The sequence below is a fragment of the Heliangelus exortis genome, chromosome 1 (assembly GCF_036169615.1).
Source record: "Heliangelus exortis chromosome 1, bHelExo1.hap1, whole genome shotgun sequence".
Lineage (NCBI taxonomy): Eukaryota > Metazoa > Chordata > Aves > Apodiformes > Trochilidae > Heliangelus > Heliangelus exortis.
Genome location: NC_092422.1, coordinates 136690273 through 136712594, shown reverse-complemented (window position 1 = coordinate 136712594; position 22322 = coordinate 136690273). Strand labels below are relative to the sequence as shown.

Sequence of the window (22322 nt, the reverse complement as noted above, 5' to 3'; positions counted from 1 at the left end):
CAGGGACAGGGGTGACAAAGGGAGCCGCGGGGTTGTCAACTGAGAGAAGAGCACACATCAAACTACACCTTTAGTAACATCAGGCCAACTCAAGCTTAATGACAAGAGAAAATGAAACTCAGGGAAGAAGTGAGGCTGCTGATGGTCACTGTTTCAGGGAGCCTGCTGTCTGAAACAGTGCTGCTGCTACTGGGTAACTCACAGCAGGATGCTACTGGGATTTAACTCAGCACAGTGGGCACCCTCAGAGACCTTGTCATGTTCAAGGTCCTGTGCTGTCCACCTCCTTTCTTCCCTAGTCTGACCTCCTGCTCACAGCAGGGTCATCTCTGAGGTCAGACTGTGTTCCCTAGGGCTGTATCCACTTGGGGCTTGAAAACCCCCATGGAAGGACATCCATAGCCTCTCTGGTTGGCATGACCTGTTCTCATGGGGAAACAATTCTTCCCTAAATCCAGTCTGAGCCTCTCTGCTTTTGGTTCTATCATGTCCATGCACCACCGTGAAAAGCCTGGCTCCATCTTCTCAATAACCACCTTGGAGGTATGGGCAGCCCACTGCTGGGTCCCCCAAAACAACCTCTTTCCCAGGCTGCAAGAGCCCACATCCCTCACAAGGCAAGTGCTTCAGCTTTCAACCATCTCCATGGGCCACTGCTGAACTTCATCCAGTTTATCCACATCTTTCACATATTAGGAGAGCCCAAAATGAGATGCTGTTTTCTAAATGGGGTCTGACAAGTGCCAATTTGAAAGAGATAATTACTTCTCTCAAGCTACCAGCTCTGCTTCTGATGTTCACAATCTGGGATGTTGTTACCATTTTCAGTGTCAGGGCACACTGCCGGCCCATGTTCAGCTCACTGCCCTGTGGTATCCCCAGATCCTTTCCCACAGACCTGCTCCTCAACCAGTCAGTCCCCAGCCTCTAATAGCTGTAATAGCTTTGCAAGCTGCTTCTTGATTTTGCTAAGGCATTCTGTGTAAGCAGACCTCCCCAAATGAATGGTTCAGAGCATCTCCAGACTCTTTTTGTTGCAGACCCATGCTTACGAGGGAAGGACAGGGCTGTTCTGGATCCAGCTCCTGAATAACAGATTCATCACTGAAGTTCTTAGATTTCCTTCTACATGCTCCTTTCAGCATGTAAGAGTTTCCCATACTGTTCTACACTCTTCTCCTAACCAGGCCAGATACTAAAGGGAAATGGGTAAAACCTCTTCCACTAGTGCCATATGCCTTAGAGAGAGAGGCAGTGTTGGCTGGGCTTTGGAGGAGACAGCACTGTAGAGACCATCCGAGTGCAATCCCTCCAGCTCACTCACCCTTGTCCTGTCCTCATCAGAGCTGGATGCTGGCAACATGGCCCTTCTGAGGGACACAACAGTATCAGACACCAAGGACAAAGTGTTGAGATCAGGATGAGATGCTGAAAATGTTCAGCCTCATTCAGCAGAAGCCCACAAATGCTGTAATGTGAAGGGGGGTGAAGATATACTGATATGGCATCAGATCACAGCTTTCTGATAATCTTTTTGGGACACATTCATCTTTGGGGAGAATTCAGAACATCTCATTGGGATTTATGATCCACTTCACACATTTCCAAGCATCCTGTGATGCTGACAGGTGTGTAGAGTAATTCCCATTTAATAGGGCTATATTTGGGTAAAGGACTGTCCCCCACTTCTGCCTTTTTTGGATCTAGAAAAGTCCCAGAAACTGCATGCTTCAACCATGGAAGAGGCAAAGATGTGACTCCAGCAGCAGCCATGAGAGAGGCTTCAGAGAACAGGGGAGGAGTTGGAGAGGCAGTGCTGGGTCAGAAGGGAGAGGAGATGGAGCTTGAGTTACCTGTATTAAGTTAATCCAGGGAAGAGGAGAACATAAAAGAAAATGCCAGAGAGACCTTCAGCTTTGTTCTTCAAAAACCCTATTCAGTCACAGACAAGAACTGTTTGTGGAAGCCCCATTACTAAAATGACTAAGCACTTCATAGTAATTGACACAAAATCTCCATGAAGAAAAGAAATCAAGAATTTTTGAGCTGCTAAATATAGGGCTGCTCACAATCTCCTGGTTTCCAATAATTTACCAAGGGTAACTGGGTTCAAAGTAATGCAAACACCTAACTGCATCTTCAACCTGGAAATCAGATGTGTAATCCAGGGGAAGAGTTTGTTTCCATAGAATTAAACACATAAAAGTGAAGAAGCCAAATGAGATATTGACTAAATTAGTCAGTCGGGGAGGGAGTCAAGGAGAAGGACTTGACAATCGACTCAGCTGCTATGTTCATGATTTGATACTCAAAGAGAAATCCCTGCTTAGGATTTCCCAGGCTTAATTGTCTTGCAGAGCTGGACATCCAAGCTGACTTCCAACCCCATTTTACCATGACTGGGAGTGACTAATACTTCTCCCCTTTCAAAAAATTACAGGCCATCAGTGCACAGTAGCTAATCACAGAATCACAGAAGAGTTAAGGTTTGAAGGGACCTCTTAGGATCACCTTGTCCAGTCCCCCAGCTCAAGCAGGGATAGTTATAGCATGTAGCTCAAGCAAGAAGATCCATTTGAAGCTATTTTACACTTCATTAAAAGAATGAAAACTAACAACAAAACATTACCTTACAGCAAGTGCAATGTGAACACGTAAGAAAGACCACAAAAACTAAAACCACTGGAAAATGGCTTCCATGAAACATGGTCATTAAACTCCCACCTCAACAAGACAGGGAAAACAGGCTACCTTCAATCCCATGACTAACGGCAACGAGTCTTATTCTCTGCATTCTTATAGGCTGCAAGTTAAAAGGCACATCTGCGAAAATAACTTTCTGAACATGGGCCCTAACACTATAGTGTTTTCACCACAGTGCCAAAATAGTTTGAGACATAATTGACTGAGGTAAAGAAATACAATCTGCAGAGTGAAAAGAAAAAAATAGCATGAAAATTCATAAAGATTTAAACTTAATTATGTTTTGCTTAACACTACAATCTTGTCTAGCATCAGGACCATGAGTACTCCATTTCATAACACTGAAAGCTGTTGAAGTCAACAAAACAGAGCACACCTTTTCACATTCCTCACATTCAGTTCATTTTTTAAAGCATAACATTGCTACCTGGTAGATATCTCAAATTTTCCCTGGATGGCTTATATGAGTAGAAAGTGCTCTAATTTGAAAGAAGAAGTCCTTATTAGGTTACTGATTAAATTTTCAAAGTTTTTATAATGTAAATCAATCTCTTAGACTAAAGCATCAAAGTCTTATGCTAAAGCAGAGACCTCTGAATACAGCACAAGAAACATCAGAGGTTACTAAAACAATTCACATTGCATGGTGGATAGCATATATCCTGTACACAAGTATTAATATTTAATGTAATGTATTGCAATTTGCTTTTACTTCAACATCCTATAATAGCCTTACTTTCTCATCTCACTCTCCCAACAAAGGGAATTATCATACAGCTGAGGCTCTATATTGCAATCTGTGTGGAAAAGGCCCTGCTGCAGTTCACTGGAGTTGTTAATTGCTGAGGAGCATGAAAGAAGACTTTGGATGCTAGACTGCAAAGCTGTGTCTGAGTAGTTGAAGATCTCACAAACCTCATGGAATTGTTCTGGTTAAAAAAGACCTTTAAGATCATCTAGTCCAACCATTAGCCTAACTACTGGGTCCAGTGCTAAACCTAAGCACCACATCTACATGTCTTTTAAATATCTCCAGAGATGGTGATTCTGTTTGTTGAGCAAGGACAATGAGCTCCTAACGAAAGAACATGGGAATTTAATTATTAAAGTTAAAGAACAAGGACTTGCCTCCAAAAAAAAAATTGATCCCAGTAATTGAATCTGTTCGGAGAAGGTCCATAGAAAGAGAGGTAATAGACCTAAGCATAATCCTGCCCACACTCTTGCATCTACTGTTCCTCATGAAGGGACAAACTGTTTCAGCACAAACCTTAGGCTTAATTTCTATACCCCAACGACTTCATAGAGGCTGCAGATGCAGCAAGGTAAGAGCAGAAGCACAGATCCTCACTAGCAGACTGGGAGTCTTCTGAGCTCCTCTTAGTTAGCTGTGGCTTTTTGATGGCCCACCTTGCAGACCAGACCCTGGCTGTCATACAGGACATCCTCTGCAGGGCCTGATGGAGGCAACACACAAAAGACTCTTCTCCACACATTTTGGAGGAAGCCTTAATAAAAGAATCTGTCTTTGGTCTTCTTCTGGTACCTTGGGAGCTTTCAGACAGAACCCTAGAGCCCCACTTCTATGACTTTGAGTCTCCATAAGGCTGTTGGCCCAAACTACTTAATTTTGCCTCACTGGTGCCATCAGAGGTGCCATTTGCTTATGTCTCACTGTTACAAGTCTGATCTGTGCCCAGGGAACAGTCATAATGGAGGCGGGAACAGAGAAGCTTAGAAAATAGATTACAGTGACAGGATACCAGCAAATTCTTTTTTTGCAGGGCTTCATGTGCAGTAAGAATCAGAGTGGTTTCTCATATACAGGTTAGAAGCAAGAAAAAAACCTCTTGCAGCCTGTGTGGGGGATGGAAATGCCCTACCTGCAGCTATGGAGAACTCTGGAACTGAGAACTCCGGAGACCTGAAAGAGTCTGAAGAGCTCAGAAACTGGCTTGGCATCAGGAAAGCTACAGGATTTATCCTCTTCATGGACATTTTCAGTGTCCATGCTGTGGCTGGCACAGCATGAAGGCATGGCCCCACAGGAGGCATTCTGGACTGCAGAGCATGCACTATCCTTTTATGTGTGGCCATGCAGATCCATGTGTTCTCTTGGTTTCTCATCAGTCTTCTCTTGGACATCATTGCAATGGGATAACAGGTAGCTCTGCTTATCTCTTTCCTCTTTTTTTTTTTTTTTTTTTTTTTTTTTTTTTTTTTTTTTTTGTCCCCTAGAAATTGCATTGCACTTTTCCCTGTTTAATTCTGCTCCTGCTAGGTCATTTCAAATAGCACTGCCTTCATGGTAGTGCAAGCTATCCCTGTATCTGTGATTACTGATTTCAAAGTCCTACCCCTGTATCTCTATCCCTGAATCTGTGATTACTGATTTTAAAGTCCTAAGCCAACTGCAAAGGCTCAGGGCTCAGGGGGGGGAGGAAGATGAGAGATCAAGTTTAAAGAGATCAATAGGTTTTACTAAAAAAGAGCTTTATTCTTCTTATTTGAAATACATTTTTTTCAACTCTTCTGGACACTGAACCAAGTCTGTGGTATAACTCATTTACCTGCAAGTAAAATGAAACCTTTATTTTATTAAAAATCTTTCTAAAAGCGCATCATTTAGTATTCTAAGGAATATATTAATATATAACCTAAATTTATTAAGTGGCTACCCAAAATATGGAATATATCCATGATTTCTAACTGGATAGAATTTCTGCACATTACATATAACAATATATTTCTGTAGAACAAAAAGACACCTTTGAAATCTGGCAGAATATCTGTTTGATACTTCAGCTTCTCTTTTCAAAAGATGTAAATTAGTTCACTCCAAGACAGTATAAAACTACCACAAAATGTAGAGACACAAGTGCTGCATATGTGTGTACACACAGCCCTACAGTAGCTCCTGGGTATGTGCACTGTTATCCGTCTCAAGTTACTTGCACATAGGAAGAGTGGTGATATTTCAGAGTCACGTTCAGCAAAGCTGTAAGGCAAGGTGTAGCACTTCCCCTGCTTTATACTATGGATGTTGCCAAAACTCATTTGAAAGATAAACCAAAAACACTTCCCCGATCAAATATTTTATCTTTTCAGCATGACGCATAAGTTTAATTTCCACTGATGAAGGGCGACCTCAGAAGTATGGGATGGCTACTTCATCCCCCCTCAATGGCAGCGATTCCCCTTGACTGGTAGCATCGAGCAGGTCTATAAATAACTTCCAAAGGAATCGTCTCTCTCCTCACGCACTGCAGACAACTGTTTACATAGATCCTGACTCCTTATATACTAGGTTTGCTCAGCACACATCCTTCGGGCTTTTTTAGTTCCTCTTCCTCAAAAAAAAAAAAAAAAAAATAAAAAAAAAGAAGCAGCCTTGGAGGATGTAAGGTATGTCTGAAGGCATCCTCCAGTGCTGCAAATCCCTGTCACCAGAAGTTGTGGCTCCCGGTGGCCGGGGCTGGAGAACGGCCCCGGCTCTAGGGACATTCCCCAGGACAAGGGGGTTGCAATCTTGTGTAATCCGTCCTTAAACCCCACGGTCCCGGTTGATCCTCCGGTCCCGGGAAACCCCTCCTCCTTACCCCACGAATCCCCGCAGCCACTCCAGGGCCCGGACATCTTTGCTCGCCCACCTGCAGGGGGCTTCCCCGAGGCTCCGGGGAGGGACACTCGTGGGGCGACCCCGCACCTCCCCGAGCCCGTCAGAGCTGCACATCCCCGCGCGGTGCGGGGCAGCGGGGACAGACAAAAGCTTGGGTTCTCTCACCTCCTTCAGCTGCTCCAGCTCCTGCTTGAGGCCGTCATACTCCGCCTCCAGCTCGTCGTACTGCTGCTTGAGGGTGAGCTTCTCCTCCAGCACCACCAGCCCATACTCCGCTGCCTGGATCTTCTCGTGGGTCGTCTCGGAGAGCTCCCGGGTCAGCCGCTCGATCTCGCTCTTGTAATGGTCCGCGCCCTGCAGCACCTCCTCCGCAGCCATAGCCCCGCCGGCACTACCGCGCCGCCGCGCCGCCGAACCAGCCGGGGGGCGGGCGCGGCCGAGGGGCGGCACCGGCACCGGCACCGCCGCCGCCGGCCTGCGGATACTGATGGGGATAGGGATGGGGCCGGGGCCGCCTGCGGCAGCCGCCGCCGAGCGCGGGGGGCGGGCTGGGGCCGGGGCCGCCCCGACGCAGCCGCGATCCCCCCGCCTTCCTCCCTTTGCCCCCCCCGCCCCGGCCGCCCAGGAGGCAGCGGGGCCGTCCTCGGCTGCCCCGGCCCTGCGGCAGCCCCGGCTGCCGGCGGCGGCTGGGCCAGGCGAGCTCCCGCTGCCCCGGGAGGCGGCGGCGCGCTGGGAGGCCGGGGCGGCGAGCGGGGCGACCGGGAGCGCGCCTTGATGCGGCGGCTCCCGGGGAGATGCTGCTGCTGGCGCCCGCCTCTTCCCGAGCAGCCGGCACCTCCGCCTCCCTTCCCCTCGGTCCCTCCCCTGCGCTCTTTAAGATGACAGCGTCCTCAGGTTTGGCATTCCCCGCCGGGGGAAGAGGGAAGGCAGCGTCAAAGCGCAGGAGCGCTTTGGGGCAGGAGCGAGAGCGGCCGGCGGGATGACTGCAGCCAGAGCACGGCTCTCCTCACGCCGGGATGCGGTCGCTCATCCCGCCGTGGGGCTCCGTGTGCGGGGCTGCTGCTGCTGCCCCCGCCACCCCGCGTCCCCCTCCCCTGCGGAGCTCCGGTCAGGCGAGCGGGGCTGGGCAGCCCTGCTGAGGTTTTAGCGCCTCTTGGTTTTCCTCAGCATGCTGCAGCCGAGGCCGCTTTTAGCAGCAGCGGTGCTAAAAACAGACAAGGAGGTGCAGCCCGGTGAAACTGCGGGAGCAGGGGAGCTTCGAGTGTTCGCCTGCCATTATCGGGAAACTGGGAAGGAAAAGCTGCCCGATACTTTCCTTCTGCCAGGTGAATGCAGATGGCAATGGGCAAGGAAAGCTGGACGTGAAACAGCGGCGGGATCAGGGCGCCGAGCTGAGGCCACATTTGTGACCATCAGTGCAAGACCTCTGCGCTACCCACCAGGCAGCAGGGCAAAACTGATTCAGATCAGATGCTGTCACACCATTGTTTCTCTGTCAAATTAAGCGGAGGACCTGATGCATAGATTATGTCAGTTTTATGCTGGCTTTATGCTGGCTGCAGAATGACAGATTCTACTTGTCCAGCATTAAATGAGAGTGCAGACAGACAGTAACTGATCTCATACAAAGCCTGCCAGGAAAAAGTTAACACACCAGATTAGGAGCATTTTACATATTTGAACTGGAAGAGCAAGTTCATCTGGATCAATGTTGTAATGGTCCATGTCACAGGGTTTTTTTAGGTTTGGTAGTAGGCATCTTAACCCCAAATGGACTGTTTCTTCAAACAATAGCCTTCAAACAGGGACCTGATACTATTGATGTCAACCAGGTTTCGCCCTAAGTGCTGTCATCGTGACTGGGTTTTCACATAATTTTTTTTCTTTCTAAAACATTGGCAAATTTAGTTCTTTGAAGTTTAACAATTGAGTTAGAATTTCTGGGAAAAGGAAGGTGGTTGTTTGTTGTTTTGTTGTGTTTTTTAAAAGAAGTTATATATCTAAGATAGATATCAGTGCCCAGTAATGCAGGGTTGTATTGAAAATCAAAGACATAGATTCCCTTTCTTGCTGACCTGTTAATGCACTTTTAAACAAGCCACATCCTCCCCTTTCTACCCCAGCTTCCCCATGTCTAGGAAAGAGGTAAAAATGTTTAGACTCCTCAGCAAAGTGCTTGCAGATCTGCACATGGAAGCACTGACACTAGTTATACAATATATACATACAGGATAAAGTATGTGTCTATTTTATAAATATATGTGCATGCATACAGAACTAATACATTGTAATCTAGCCCACATAAGCACTTCTTGTTTATAGATGTTCTGTCAATTTTGTATCTTAAAAGCAGCTTCAAAAAATGAATATTTTTAGTAACTTCTCGTGTAGAAGCAAGTGTGAATACGAATAGGAAAGAAAAAATGTGAATATTAGGTAAGGAGAGTGAGTGGCTCTCATCAATGACTGAATGTCAAAACAGGGGGAAACACCAGTACCCCAACTATAACTGCAACTGTACCCCTAACCTGAACATCCTTTTCTTAAAAGAGGGTGAAAGATTCCACAGACCAGACGAAAAATCCTCAAAACACAAAGCAGAAGAAAAATGTCTTCTCAAGAGCTTTTAGAAGTTACTCTTCCTCAGCATTCAGCCTAGGCCACTGTGCAGGCAAGCCTGTCATGGACACTCATTCAGGAATGGATTAAAAAGCAAACAGCACAAAACCAGTACTGAAAATGGGTGGCTGGGGGAAGGACAGCGTGCAAGCTGGCTGGAGCCTATGACTAATTTATCCTTGGTGCAACTCCACTTAAAGCAATTTAGTCAATGTTGGCACTCACAACATGAGGGCAGCCTCACCACATGTCTGAACATCTGCACCCCAGTGGGGAAAACCTGGCACGTCAAAATGTGTCAGTTTTTCTGCAGTGCCTCACAAGAAAGTTAAGGAAAATCTTAAGATTAGAAGGTGGTGTGTAGTCCAGATATTGTGCATTGGGCAGATGTTCCCAGTGGCTGCAGGAAAATTTACAGAAATAAGAGGCTCTGTCACTGCTCTAAATTGGAAACACCCAGCATGCCATGGTTTGCTACCATTAGTACACATTTATTCTGTATTGTGCCTTCTAAACTTACACAATATCAAATCAAACTGTTTGAGTGGTGTTTGTCTTTGTTTTAGAAGCCTCCTACTTTGGAAGTGTTCTTTGGGATGAAATAAGTCTTTCCCAGAGCTGTCAGTTTTCCACTGACTACAGGGACTTGACACAGATGTACACATTCCAACATATACATTTAATTAAATGTATTCTCCCTTTCATGTCTACATCTCATAAGACATGATATAGACATGATATCTTTAAGATATATCTTATCTTAAATTATTTCACTGCCCAGGTATGCATCATCTGACATTGGTTTAAGTCCTTCTACAATGCTCTTAACATTTTCTACCTCCCCAGCTCAAAATATGTGCCTGGATTTCATTAAAGGTTGGCATATCACCTTGCATTGTTTTTTCTCCTTCATTTTGCCCTGCTGCACCCCTTTCACATGAGTACTTCAAATCAGTCTTTAATCATTTAGTGCCATGCTACATACCCTCAGAAAATGACCCTCCTTGTGATTGCATCCATTCCATGGGCAGAAATTACCCTTTGAATTCCTGCCATGTGGCACTGGTAGACTCTTAAGGGTAGTAGGTTCCAGTATCAAAAAATGCTTTTCTGATTACACATTTTTTGAGGCAATCAAATACTCCAGCAGAGGAAAAATTATATAATTCAAATCTCACTCCAGAGAATATTATCCAAATTTAAGAAGCATTTAATGAGCTATATGAAATGAACCACTGCTTCTACATCTTGGTGCAAATGCAGCTATTAAAGCCACCCTGTACTACAAATTGCAGATGGCTGAATCACTGCACCTACAGAAATCTCTTTGGTCCATTTGCATGGAGCATCTCAGAGTACTGGAGCCCAAATTTAACAACTGTTAATAAGTAGTGTTTGGCAGGCTCACCAGAGTGGCCAGAGGAGGGAAAAAAAAAAAAAAAAAAAGAAGAAGAAGAAGAAGAAAAAAAAAAAAAAAAAAAAAAAAAAAAAAAAAAAAAAAAAAAAAAAAGAAGAAGAAGAAAAAAATAGAAAAAAAGAAAAAGAAAAAAAAAAGTATAAAGACCAATCTGGACTTCCTAAAAGTGAAAAGAGGGGAAAAAACACTGAGGGAGGGCAGTGCCATAACTGCACTGGGTCTGGTTTGGAAACCAAACTATGGGAGCTCCCATAGTCATGGGAGATGACTATGAAATAAGGACTAAACAGCAGCTTATGGTCCCATATTAAATGATTTTTCTCCTCAAAGGTGGTTAGTGTGGGAGAGTAATGAATTCATACTTAGCAAAGTGCCTTGTCTTAAAATTGAAAGCCTAGGATCTGCAGTGCATCTGTTAAATACAGCTCAAAAAAAGCACTTATTTCTTCTAAAGTTAGCATTTCCCTTACGTCACTTATCATGCATCAATGACTAAAAAAATTACATACAGTGATGGCTCAGAAACTGAAATTTTCATGTGAAACCTGATTATAATTCTGTGTTGATAATATTAGGAAAATTTGACTCCTATACTAAAAAAAGGCAGTTGACTTACATTTTTTTAGAGTTATAAGGTAATATTTCAACACTCAGGAATAGGTTGATTGTGGCCTTCTCTCAAATGCAGCTCCTAAACACATTACAATGAATGCAGAACACACAACACAGTGAAAAATGAATTGAATTTCTATTAAGTGACTGTGGCATTTAGGAAAGAGGCCAGATTTATGATACTTATCACACAAACTCAAGTTTTAGTAGATTTTTGTTAAGATAGGTAGTAGAGAACAGGCGATGTGTATCCAAAATGCTAAAAAAAAAGTCTTACATAGAAGGCATCTGGATCAAAGCTATAGCTATTTTCCTCAGGTAAGAGACTTCAGTGTGAATTTTCCCACTCATGCTTTGTACAATTTGAGTGAGATTACTCATCTATCTACTTAAAGACCTCTCTAGAACTTCTTTTCAATAGTTCTATTTAACTACAAGTGCTGCTTCTTGTAATAATCACATTACTGAACACACAGACAAGGACTGGAATATCGAAACCAGTATTGCATAAAGTTATTTCCTGTGAATTCTGTACTTTGAAATCTAGCCCTTAAAAGTAAAAATTGATACCCATAAAAAAAGCTTAAGTTTTTTTCTTTGTGAGTTGTTTTATCACAGTGTTTTGGGCTATTTTCATTTGTCTTACGCTTCCTGAGCCAGGTCAAAACCGGCTCCAGCATTTCCTTACCTCCAAGAGCTTTATTTAAAAAAGCAAACAAACAAACAAAAAAACCCAACAGATTATTGAATGAACTTTTGAGGTCCAGGAGAGATGGACTGTAACTGAACCTGCAACTTAGCAAGACATAATGAGAATGCTGCAATTGCCAACACTGACTTTACAGACCAGAAAGCATGACTGAATTCCTAGGGTTATCCTAGTGGGAAACACAGTAAGGTGGTTTTTTGGTTTTTTTTTTTTTGGGTGAAGCATTTTTCATAAAAAATTAAGTCTTTTCCACAGGGACATATAGCAAAGTATTGTATCTTATTTTAACAACAGCTAAGCAAATGTTTCTAGCTGGGAAACAATGGTATGGTCTAAAAGCAGAGTAAAACAAGCCCACAGACCCAGAGATTTCCCTGATATGAACTGCTATTTGGGATGGGGATAAAGTTAATTGGGACTTTCTGTGAGGTGGTCTCCTGAGGCCTTTTTCATTCATTCTTGGATGATTAGGAGTTTCTGAAAGTGCAGCAGATGGAGCTTGGCATGGGGAGTCTGTAAGGGGAGAGCATCACATGTTTGGGTGCTGAATGTTACTGTTGCTTACAGGAATTCCTAGGATAGCCAGGGGAAAAGGCAAGAGGGGTGCAGTTATTTGCCTATCTTTGTTTGCCCAGCTGGGCAGCAAAGGATCAAGGGAGAAGAGCAGAAACAATCAAAAAATTTGCCAGCATTGCATAAAATTGGGAAGAAACATAACAGATGGCAATTCTTTTGATGCAAGGAACCCATCTGCTACTGCTTCCCCCATGAACTCCTGGAGATCCTATGTGGAAAAGCTTCAGAGACAGCCTGTGAATGGCAAATGGGAATGTGGGTTATTCAGGAGAAGGTGGAGGGGAGAGTAATTCTGCTCATGGAAGGGGACATGACAAGAAAGGGAGCTGTGCTTCTGCTCAGCTCTTGATAAGTCTCAAAATAGGCTTGTGAAAAGCTGAAAAAACTCAGCTATATAGGACAGCATGCAAAGCAAGTGATCCTTAGTGTCCCATATTGAATACAGGAGAGTAATAATATCTTCTGAAAACCCATTTAGAAGGAAAGTTCATGCAAAGATCATACTAAAACTGTGGTACCAGGTTGTACAGCCATGCAGAACTTATCAGTCCTGTTAATGACATTGTCCCTGATCACACCTCTTGTTCTTGGCTGCTTTGATGATGTATACTTCATATTATTTAACTTTTATGCCTAGTGATTATTATTTATTATTCCTGTAAAGATGAATAAGTTCAAAACTCTTTCTGGTTTTCTGGCCATCTGAAAATTCTGTTATTATTTCATCTATGATACGAATGGAACAATCTCTTCAAACTCAGATAGAGACACACATTTATCTGAAAGAAAGATGGTATGTTGGAGCAATCAGTATAACCATGGGAAAATAAATATGCTTCTGACTTCCAATTGCTCTGATGTGTGCTTCTGATTACTCAAAGCCATTGTTAAAGAGCAAGTGAACCAACAGTAAACATCCTTCATTGAGGAATTTCGCCACCCTAGAGAAGACAATACAAGTGCCCAGCTAAAAAGAGAAAACTAAATACTAACCCTCCTCTCCTCCCTGCTTTCTTTTATTGTGAGAAAATGGCAGCTGCTACATTTTAAGAGCTCTGGCAATTTGCTGATGCTGGCTGCAGAAGGGAAGGTTGATTTGCAAACTTGTCACTGATTCTCTCTGCAAGAGATCTGTCAGAGTAGAAACATGTTTGGAAAATGAATTAGCAGAATAAGGGACTTAGTTTTGAACCAGGGATTCCTTGCAGGGATGACTGGGGGAGACGTGTCTCTTGGCTGACCTCTGTGCCCTTTAGCTGGCATCCTTTGACTCCAGTGCATGGAAAGCTGGAACAGAGGCACGCTCACACATACACTTCAAGGTTATCCGAAGAAAAGGGCAAGAAGAATATTATATTTTAATTGTCTTGTATAACAAGCAGTTGAGATTTGGTGTTAGGTAAAAACAGACAAAAAATACCCACAGACATATTTATTTATATACTTGTTTATAAATACTGATATTACAGGAGGGTCATGATTTTATCTTGATCAAAGTTTGAGTAACTGAGTATAATGAGCTTTGGTTGATAGGATAATGCAAACGACTGAATGTAGTGAGCCTGGGGACAGAGTGTGGATCAACAACCAACTGGAGAACAATATCTGAAGCTGCTGGGAAAGTTATATAGTTGTAGACAGATTTGGCTGGTGGCCTGTGCCAACATTTGGCTGTAAGTCCCAGAGCCCTACAGAGTAATAGAGATGGAGAGGCATTGCTCTGAAGGTCTCCAATAGCTCATGGAAGCAGATTGCTCGAAGTGAAACCATCATATGTTGGCACTGAGCTGCTGAACAGAACCCAACACGGATGGACCAAGCAAGTGTCACATTCCCCTGGGCTTCACTGTGTCAGCTCAGGGTGCCTGGTGAAGGTCTCATTAATTCTCAGTGTGTGTGTGTGTGTGCTCATGTGTGTAGCTTGTCCTGATAATGTCTGTCCCTCATTTGGTCAACTAAGAAAGTTGAGTTGGCAGTATCATATTGTCTGGAGTTTCTTTTCCTCTTGTGACAGATGGGAACTAGAGAAATAGAGAAAAAGAGAAAGAGGGATGGAAGGATGACTTTGGCAATGTGGGGATATGAAGAAATTTTAAAGAAAATCAGAAAATGCATGGGAAATGTTTGAGACATCAGTGACTGGCTGAAAAGGGAATTGTCGGCAGATCAGAGACAGACCCATGGGTGGGAGGGATTCCTCCAGCCAGCACAACCTCCAGGGATGGCAACCTGCCATCTGATCCTTGTCAGCAATGTCTGGGGATGTGAATGGAGGATGAAAGGGGCCCTCCCTTCCTGACCCTCAGGAAACGTGGCCAAGGGTACATTGCTGCTCCCATGTGTGTGTGTGGGAACTACATGTCAGGAAAGGAGCTGCTAGAGATGACAAGCCAGCCACTTGCCCCAGTGCATGGCTCTCTCTTCAGCCTGGGTCTTCCTGTACTCCAGATCCTACTGTCTCAAATAAAAAGGCTTGAATAAACACATCAAGAGAAGACTTACTTACGTGGTTAAGCACTAAAGAAGTGAGAGACCTATTATAGCAAGCCTTGTAGACCAAACTTGATGTTGAAAAATGAGATTATATATGGTAAAGCTGTTGGCAGCCTAAGTGGAAAAAAACCCTCACTATTAAGCAAAGTTTTTTTTTAAACTGTTGCTATTTATCAGCTGATATGGTTGTAGTGATTGGATGGAATAAATACAGATAGATGTTATTTTAGCTGTTCTGAGACTTTCTTTTTAACTAGTAATATGCCTAAAGAGAAAAGCAAAAAATACTGCAGGTGACCAAAATTTCCCAGTGGATCACTTCCCTAACCCAGCTCAGTTCACAGCATCACAAGCTGCCAGGCTGGGTCAGAGAGCAGGACCAGAGAGGGGATGCTGGGACTCTGGGAGCAGGCACTCCCAAACACCAGCCCTGCAAGCTGTCCTGATTTGGGATGAGCTTAAGTGTGGCTAAATGGCTTCCTGACTGCAGTTAACCTCTACACAACCAAATACTTAAATCTTTGGAGTGTGAGGTGGATTGATTAAAAAGCCTTTAAAGACAAAGGTCTCTGGTGCCTTTTCTTTCCTTTTTTCCACATCACACAGATCAGCTGTTTTCACTGGATGGCTCTGTATTAATGGTGTCTGTTCCTTGAGCTGGGAACGATGTCTGAAACAAATCAGTGCTTCTCTAACCAATATTTCATGCTGAATGTTGCAGACCTGCCAATACATGTGAAAGATGTTCTGCAGACCACGGAACCTCTTGTCTGCTGACACACAGGGACAGCAGAACTGTACAGTGCCCAGGGGGAGGGTTTGTTCTTTCAAAAGGTGGAGGTAGACTTCCAGATATGTTTCTGCACTTCCCACTGCATCATTTAGAGGCTTTTCTGAACAAAAGGTAGAAGTGGGCAGGGACAGCATATACCTACTGAAAGAATTACTTGCCACAGGCATGAGTGCTTTACACTTCCACTCTGCTCTTCCTTGTGGGTTTGAATAGCAATAGTTCCCAAGCAACTTCATTTGATTTCCCGGAAGACAAAAAATTGCTTGTTTTATCTTGGGGTAGCTTTGTTTTTCTTAAATCCCCTTTTGGCCATATATAGAATTTAGGAATTCTGCATATTCCTCTTCTTTTTGTCCTCAGCCTATTCCCCTTTGTAACTCCCTGCTTCCTTCAGGCTTCTCCTGATGCCACACCATTGATAATACTAAATTGTCCTACAAAAGCTACACTTCTCCAAGTAATTTATTTTCCTATTTATACTGCATAAAAGACAAGAAGCCTGTCTCCTGCAAAGCTGTTAATGAAGTGAAAATTCTCAGCATTTCTACATATAAATTCTAATCTAAATAACACTGTCACCACTGGGGGGTTCCAGTGCTGTGTACTGACAGGACAATCATAAAATATACATGTATATATACCCTCATCCTTACCCTTAAAAACACATATAAAAGAAGTATATACACCAATGAGACCAATTATTTTTCACTCACTATAATGAAATGTGTCAATGGCAGCAAGGACTCATTGTGAAGGTATTGATCTCATATCCAAGGCTTTTCTGGTCCCAGAGGAGATCATACATCTCCTCCCCATGGCAGCTGTGATTCTGCCATTCCTTACAGCTGGGTGTCCAGCCCAGCCTTGAAAATTTTACCCATGGAAACTCTGCAGTTGGGGAATCTTTCTGTAGTTTCTCCCTCATTTTATAACTGAAGTAAATGGCTTGCCTGACAATTCAGGAGGCACAGTAAGTTGAGAAAAAAAGAATGTTTGCATTTTTTGTTGTTTATTTTCCCTAGACTTCTTAACAACTGGAAGCAAACACAAGGAAAAAAAATGTTTTTCTGTGAGATGCAGCATAAAAATTTCTGTCATTTTGGATTTAGGTTTTTTGGTGTTTTGTTATGTTTTTTCCAGAAGGGTTAGTGCTTCAGAGTGACAGAATTTAACTTGCTAGCCAGGAGTTACAAAAAGATCTCCTAGCACTGCCATGGCTAGCAAAGTAGCAGAGGAAATGCAGCAGTGATGAATGCAAAGAGTAGTGACATGGTGAAGAGTCACCCTAATTGAGTGACTCACCCATAGTGAGTTCTCATGTCAGCTTTTATCAACAAATAAAGTATTTTCCTACATCATTACAAACAGTTCTTTGAAAGATGAAGCTTCCTATTCCCCAACTATCAAAAGACCAGGAATTGAATAAAAACTGTAATTTTTCACCCCATAAAGCTATGGTGTACCAAATCTTGGGTGAAGCTCTGGTCACTTGGAAAATGAGATTCTGCAGTTAGAAAGTAGCCAGTTCAAAAGGACCAAATTACTCAGAAATAGGAAACAATTTCTTCTGTAGAAGAAAGTTAAGAGGTTTTGTTTCCTGAGCTTGGAAAAGAGTTTACTTGATAAAGGTCTAGAAAAACATAAATAATGTGGAACAGGTGTCAAGGGCATGATTAGTCATTGTTTTTCATGAGACAAGAACTATGAGGCACTAAATAAAATCATCAGGAGAAACTGGGAATGTTTTTTTCAAAACTGACTCAACTCAGAATTTCTTAGATAAATCACATGAACTGAAGAAACAGACAAAAATAATAAGGTGAGCAAAAGCCTGGAGCTCCCATGTACACCCAGTAATTCTTTTCACATTCTTTGTAAGGGTGATGGGAAGGAATTAAAGACAGATTTAAACCAATGTACTACCTTAAGAAGCAGTAGTTAGCTTGCCTTCCAGCTAACATCCAATGCCAAGGATGGATTAGGAATCAATGAACAACAGTTCTCATTGCCATTATCATAAGGAAGGATAATTACTAGGATCATCCCAACAGATAGTAAGAAATCAGTATTAGTAGAAGAGAAATCTATTTTCTCAGATAAAAGAATAAACTGTTTTTCCTCAGTGTCTCCATAAGAGGTTTAGAGAAAACATATTCAAATAATACACACCTAGGAAAGTTTTCAATATTCATCTTCATTCACAGAACACCTGAGATTATTTCAATCTAAAAATTGTATCAGGTTATTCAGGTACATACTAGGGATTCTTTATACCCCCACTGAACCTTGCAGTTTTAAAAAGTTGCTCTATGAGTGTGATTATTTGTCTTTTTTGTTACAATGCGTATTACTCAAACTTAAATCACATAACCATAAATAATCCTTACATGCTTGAAGAGCTAGTGTCTTGATACAACACAATATCCACTTAATTGGCCTAGATACACAGTAAAGTTTTGCTTCCATTTAATGTTTGTTTCTTTGATTCCTTTCAGAGTCTAAAATCTAGGAGTAGGTGGTAGATGTTTTTCAGGGGGGTTCTTTTAGCTTATTTCAAATGAATGTTTCAGTTCCCTCCTTGGGAGGGCAGTCATTTATACATTTTAGGAGGAATTCTAATAAATTCCATTTGTCTTCTTTTCATGGAATTTTCCTGCCCTGACAGATCTGTATCCCTGGTGTCAGTGGCCAGACAGAAGGGGTGTTAAAAAATTTGAAAGGTACATTTTAAAAAGCAAGTTGTCCTCAACCACTTTTCTTAATCTGCATTTTTCTGTGCTTTTGTGATTTACATTGTTACCAAACCTCTCTGATGTCAGGAGGATCAGTTATTTTCCAACAGAAATTCCCATATGGGTCAACCTTTCTGATCTCATAATATTTTGCAGCACTGGAAAACAAATACCGTCAAATGATCACCAAAACATGAAAGCTGGAGCTAGAACACAGTTTTTAGCCTCATTTTTCTTATTATTCAGTCCAAACGACTTCATTTTTAGATATACCACTTTGTACCCCTTCTATAAATACTCCATCTTTTCGCTTTGATGCAAGCTCATAATTAATTTATATTAACAAATTTAAATCCAGAACAGGCACCCATATAATGATCTGCAGATTTTAATAGTTCTTTGCCATATCCTGTCTCTTTTTCCATTTATCATCTACTTCTACAGTCTCTTACCAGACTGAATAAACCTTAATCCAACTGGTAAAGCCCTGAATGAATTTTATCTGCAGAAGCTACAATGCTGACCCCAAATTTGGATCTACTTGTACCTTGTGCAAATAGGACTGGCTCTTCAGCACTGTGTCCTTCACATCCTTGGCTTATACAAAGTGAAGGAAAACCAGTAAGACCTGCATTCAATTCCGTTCCTCATTTTTTTAAATATTTCACCCCTCCAGTCCTCACCCTTCTGGGCAGACACCTTCTGCTTTGCTCTGGCTGATTCCAGATTCAGTCTTCCTGATTCTGTCTTCTTACTCTCTACAGAAATGGACCATCAAAGAACTCCTTATTAAAAATTCCCTGTCTTCTGCTACCAGATGGCTTTCCTCAAGGACTTCAATGCCTTGCCAGGTAATGTGAGGCTTATTACAAGCTTAGATAATTGGATAGGTTCCTCTGGAGCCAAAATTATTCTGATTACTTTAACTAGATCTCTCTTCATTTATTTTTCAGAAAATATTAAAGCAACACCCAAAGATCTAAGTTTCTAGTTAAAAGTAATTCATTATCTCTCTTTCTCATTTTGCTTGTTTAAATTTTTCATCAAGGACCAACAAATTGACAAGAAATATATTACAGATTACTTTTTTCTTGATCCATTAGAATAGCATAGTGACTACATGCTAGTTTCTGAACACAGCTGCATCACTTGATCAGTCTCTTGATTTGTGCCCATCCCGTTCATGTCACAGGAACACATCCCAGTGGCAGTCCCTGGCACTACCACAGCAGGAAAAAAATAACTCAAACTGATCCAGTCTTACAGTTTTCCTTCTCACCATTTTCATTCCTTCCTTCCACCCTTGGTTTAAAACTGACTTTAGTCACTCAACACATTCTGTGAAATATGCCTATTAAAGATCAATAGTCTTGCCTAAGTATTTACAGTCTTCAATACAAGCATCACTATTAGTGAGTGACTGAAATTAATACCAATCAAAAAAACCCCTCAATATTAATATAATGATGCAGTGAGGATGGAAACAAAGACTTGAAAAATCTCATTTGACCAAAATGTGTTGATTTGATAGACCTGGATGTTTTTGCATTTTAACTTTCTTTGCTCTTTTTGAAGTTTCTGTTTGGACTTGGAACAAAAACAAACAAAGATACTAAAATCACTGACATTTATGTGAAATGGAAAATCTGGCTTTTGCCCAGTCTGCTCCAGTTCCTTGTTTAAAACCTGGTCTTTTTCAAATAAGTTCTTTGTGCCATAAGTATCTTCAATGTCATCAGATTTTTTTTAAAAATATTCTTGATCTCTGCCACAGCCATCCAGGCCTGGCTTTGAGTTTTTATCAAGGCTGTCAGCCTCCTCAAAAGTCATACAAGTGGAACTCTCTCTGTTGCCAGATCAGTTTTCAGTGCTGGGCAAAAGAAAAAAAGAGTAAGAGGCAATCTGACTTCCACCCTCTTTTTGTACAGTTTTAACTGTTGAAACCACTTCATCTCCCAGTGAGAAGACAAAGGAGAAATAATTACCTTGCTCTGTTTCCCTACTTGTTGCAGACTGGCAGTGATATTTTGGGAGAGAGTAAATAAAAAATTGTTTCATGGGAGAAAAAAAAACAATTAAAAACAATTAAAAGGATGGTGGGGCAAAGTATGCTTGCAAACCCCTTCAGTGACAGACAATATGAATTGCACTTTTATTTACTTCTGTTCACCTGAGTTCCTTAATCTACACTTTATATTTCTGAGGAACACAGTGTCTGTGAAGGCATGCAGATGTCCTTTGCTTAAAATTAGTTTGATAGTTTTTTGGTTTGGTTTGGTTTTTTGTTTGTTTTTGTTTGTTTGTTTTTGTTTGTTTTTTTGAGAGCTTTTATTTGTTTTTTCCCTTTACTTTTCATGTGCAATATATTAAAGAAAACCACATTTTATTATATTTCATTTTATTTGGAAACTAACACTGGTACATTTTCAGTCAAAGGTTATAATGGCTCGGGAGTCTTCTTTGGCCCTTGCTTTTTTTTTTTTTTTTTTCCAAAGCTCCATATTATTTTTAATGACATATATTTATTTTATACCAAGCTGGTGAGGGGCCTAGAGACACAGTCCTCCAGATATGGCCTCACAAGGATGGAAGGAAGCAGTGCCACCCCAGCTGCCCTTAGATGTTTCCCAGTGTCACAGCACAGAAAGTTCAACAATGATTATGATCAGCAGCAATTCAAGATTTAGTAATGGCATGAGGTGGACCAAAGGGTTACATTTGGCAGCACTTAATCATTAACCAATTTAAAGATTTACAAGTGCTTCAGGAGTGAAGATTCTAATTAAATGTGACTTGTTTACAGGTTTGAGGATGACAAGATTCACACTAACTTACTATAAGGTATTGTCAATCAGAGAGTATATTTATATACGTCCATATGTATAAAGATAAAACATACAAGCACATAGAAATATTTGGATTCAGTAAAATATATATATGGACACACAGATTAGTGAAGGCAAATTCAAACACTTACATAAGTGTACATTCAAACACCTACATAGGTAGAGACATAGACAGAAGAGGCTACCCTAAAATTAAAAACTCCTTCTTCTCAAGTTAAGAGTAAATACAATGCATTGGCATTCCTCAACTGGCAATAATCAAGACTTGAGGAAAATTACTCACACTGTCTCTTTGTCAGCTTGGTCAGCAGGCAGTCCTCAAGGAGCTGGTGTATGGGAGGCATCCTATCTCAGGGGAGATGCTGGTTACATCCAGCTGTGATCCAAGAGAGCTCAAAGTGTCTTACTTAGAGTTGCTATTTATAGGGTCAGAGATAATTTACTTTTGTCTGGTACTTTTCCATTTCAGCCCTCCATGGATGGCAAAAATATTCTGGTATTTTCCACAAGTTGTGCAGACCCAGAATATTGTCAGATTTGGAGATGCTGGTATCATCCCTTCTGAGCCATGGTCCTGGTACAGGCAGGACATGACCCAGGTGCAGATGAACCATGCTGCAAGGAGGTAATGGATTGTTACTACCATGCCTAAGAGATAGGGAAGGGGGGGGCCAGGTGCATCCAGGGGGTGCCTTAATGCTCCAGCCTCCTGCATTTTGAAGTCCATGGGGAAAGAAGAAGGCAGGAATGTAAAGGGGATGCTTTAACATACAGTTCTTCCTTTCACAATCCATATTCATCTTAGGCTGGATTTTGGGCCAGAAAAAGGAGGAACCACACTCAGCATGGAGTGCCTCAAACATAAAGTGGAATAAGGCTGGGGGGTGGGAAATTGAACCCCCACACCAGGGATGGGACTTCTACCACCTCTTTGGGCAACCTGCTCCAGTGTTTCACCTCCTTCAACATTAAAAAAAAAGAGTTCTTCCTTATATGTAGTTTGAATCTATCTTCTTTTAGTTTAAAAACCTTACCACTTGACCTATTGCAAAAGGCCCTATTACGAAGTCAGTCCTCCTGAAAGTTTTTCTTCAAGAACAGCAAAGGGATAGTGACTGACCCTTTGTCCTTTAGCTCTCTTTCCATCATCACTTCCCAGTTAAATCTAAGCCCCCAGACTTTATTGAAAAATAGCCAGTACTG

At 42.0% G+C, this 22322-nt stretch overlaps 1 protein-coding gene and 1 long non-coding RNA gene across 10 annotated transcripts in view; one reads left to right on the top strand and one right to left on the bottom strand.

Moving 5' to 3' along the window:
• BICD1 (BICD cargo adaptor 1) overlaps nt 1-7153 on the bottom strand; it is a 177283-nt gene extending 170130 nt beyond the window's left edge. For 3 of the 9 annotated variants that reach the window (XM_071726762.1, XM_071726770.1, XM_071726808.1), the window contains exon 1: nt 6488-7151. In XM_071726762.1, coding sequence (XP_071582863.1) covers nt 6488-6700 — 213 coding nt within the window. In that variant the 5' untranslated portion in view covers nt 6701-7151. Of the gene's footprint in view, nt 1-6487 lie in introns of all 9 variants that reach the window. The other 6 variants (XM_071726778.1, XM_071726798.1, XM_071726788.1 and 3 more) reach the window with 3 other exon arrangements.
• LOC139787651 (uncharacterized) overlaps nt 1-22322 on the top strand; it is a 376416-nt gene that overhangs the window by 296922 nt on the left and 57172 nt on the right. The gene's annotated exons all lie outside the window — the stretch shown is intronic.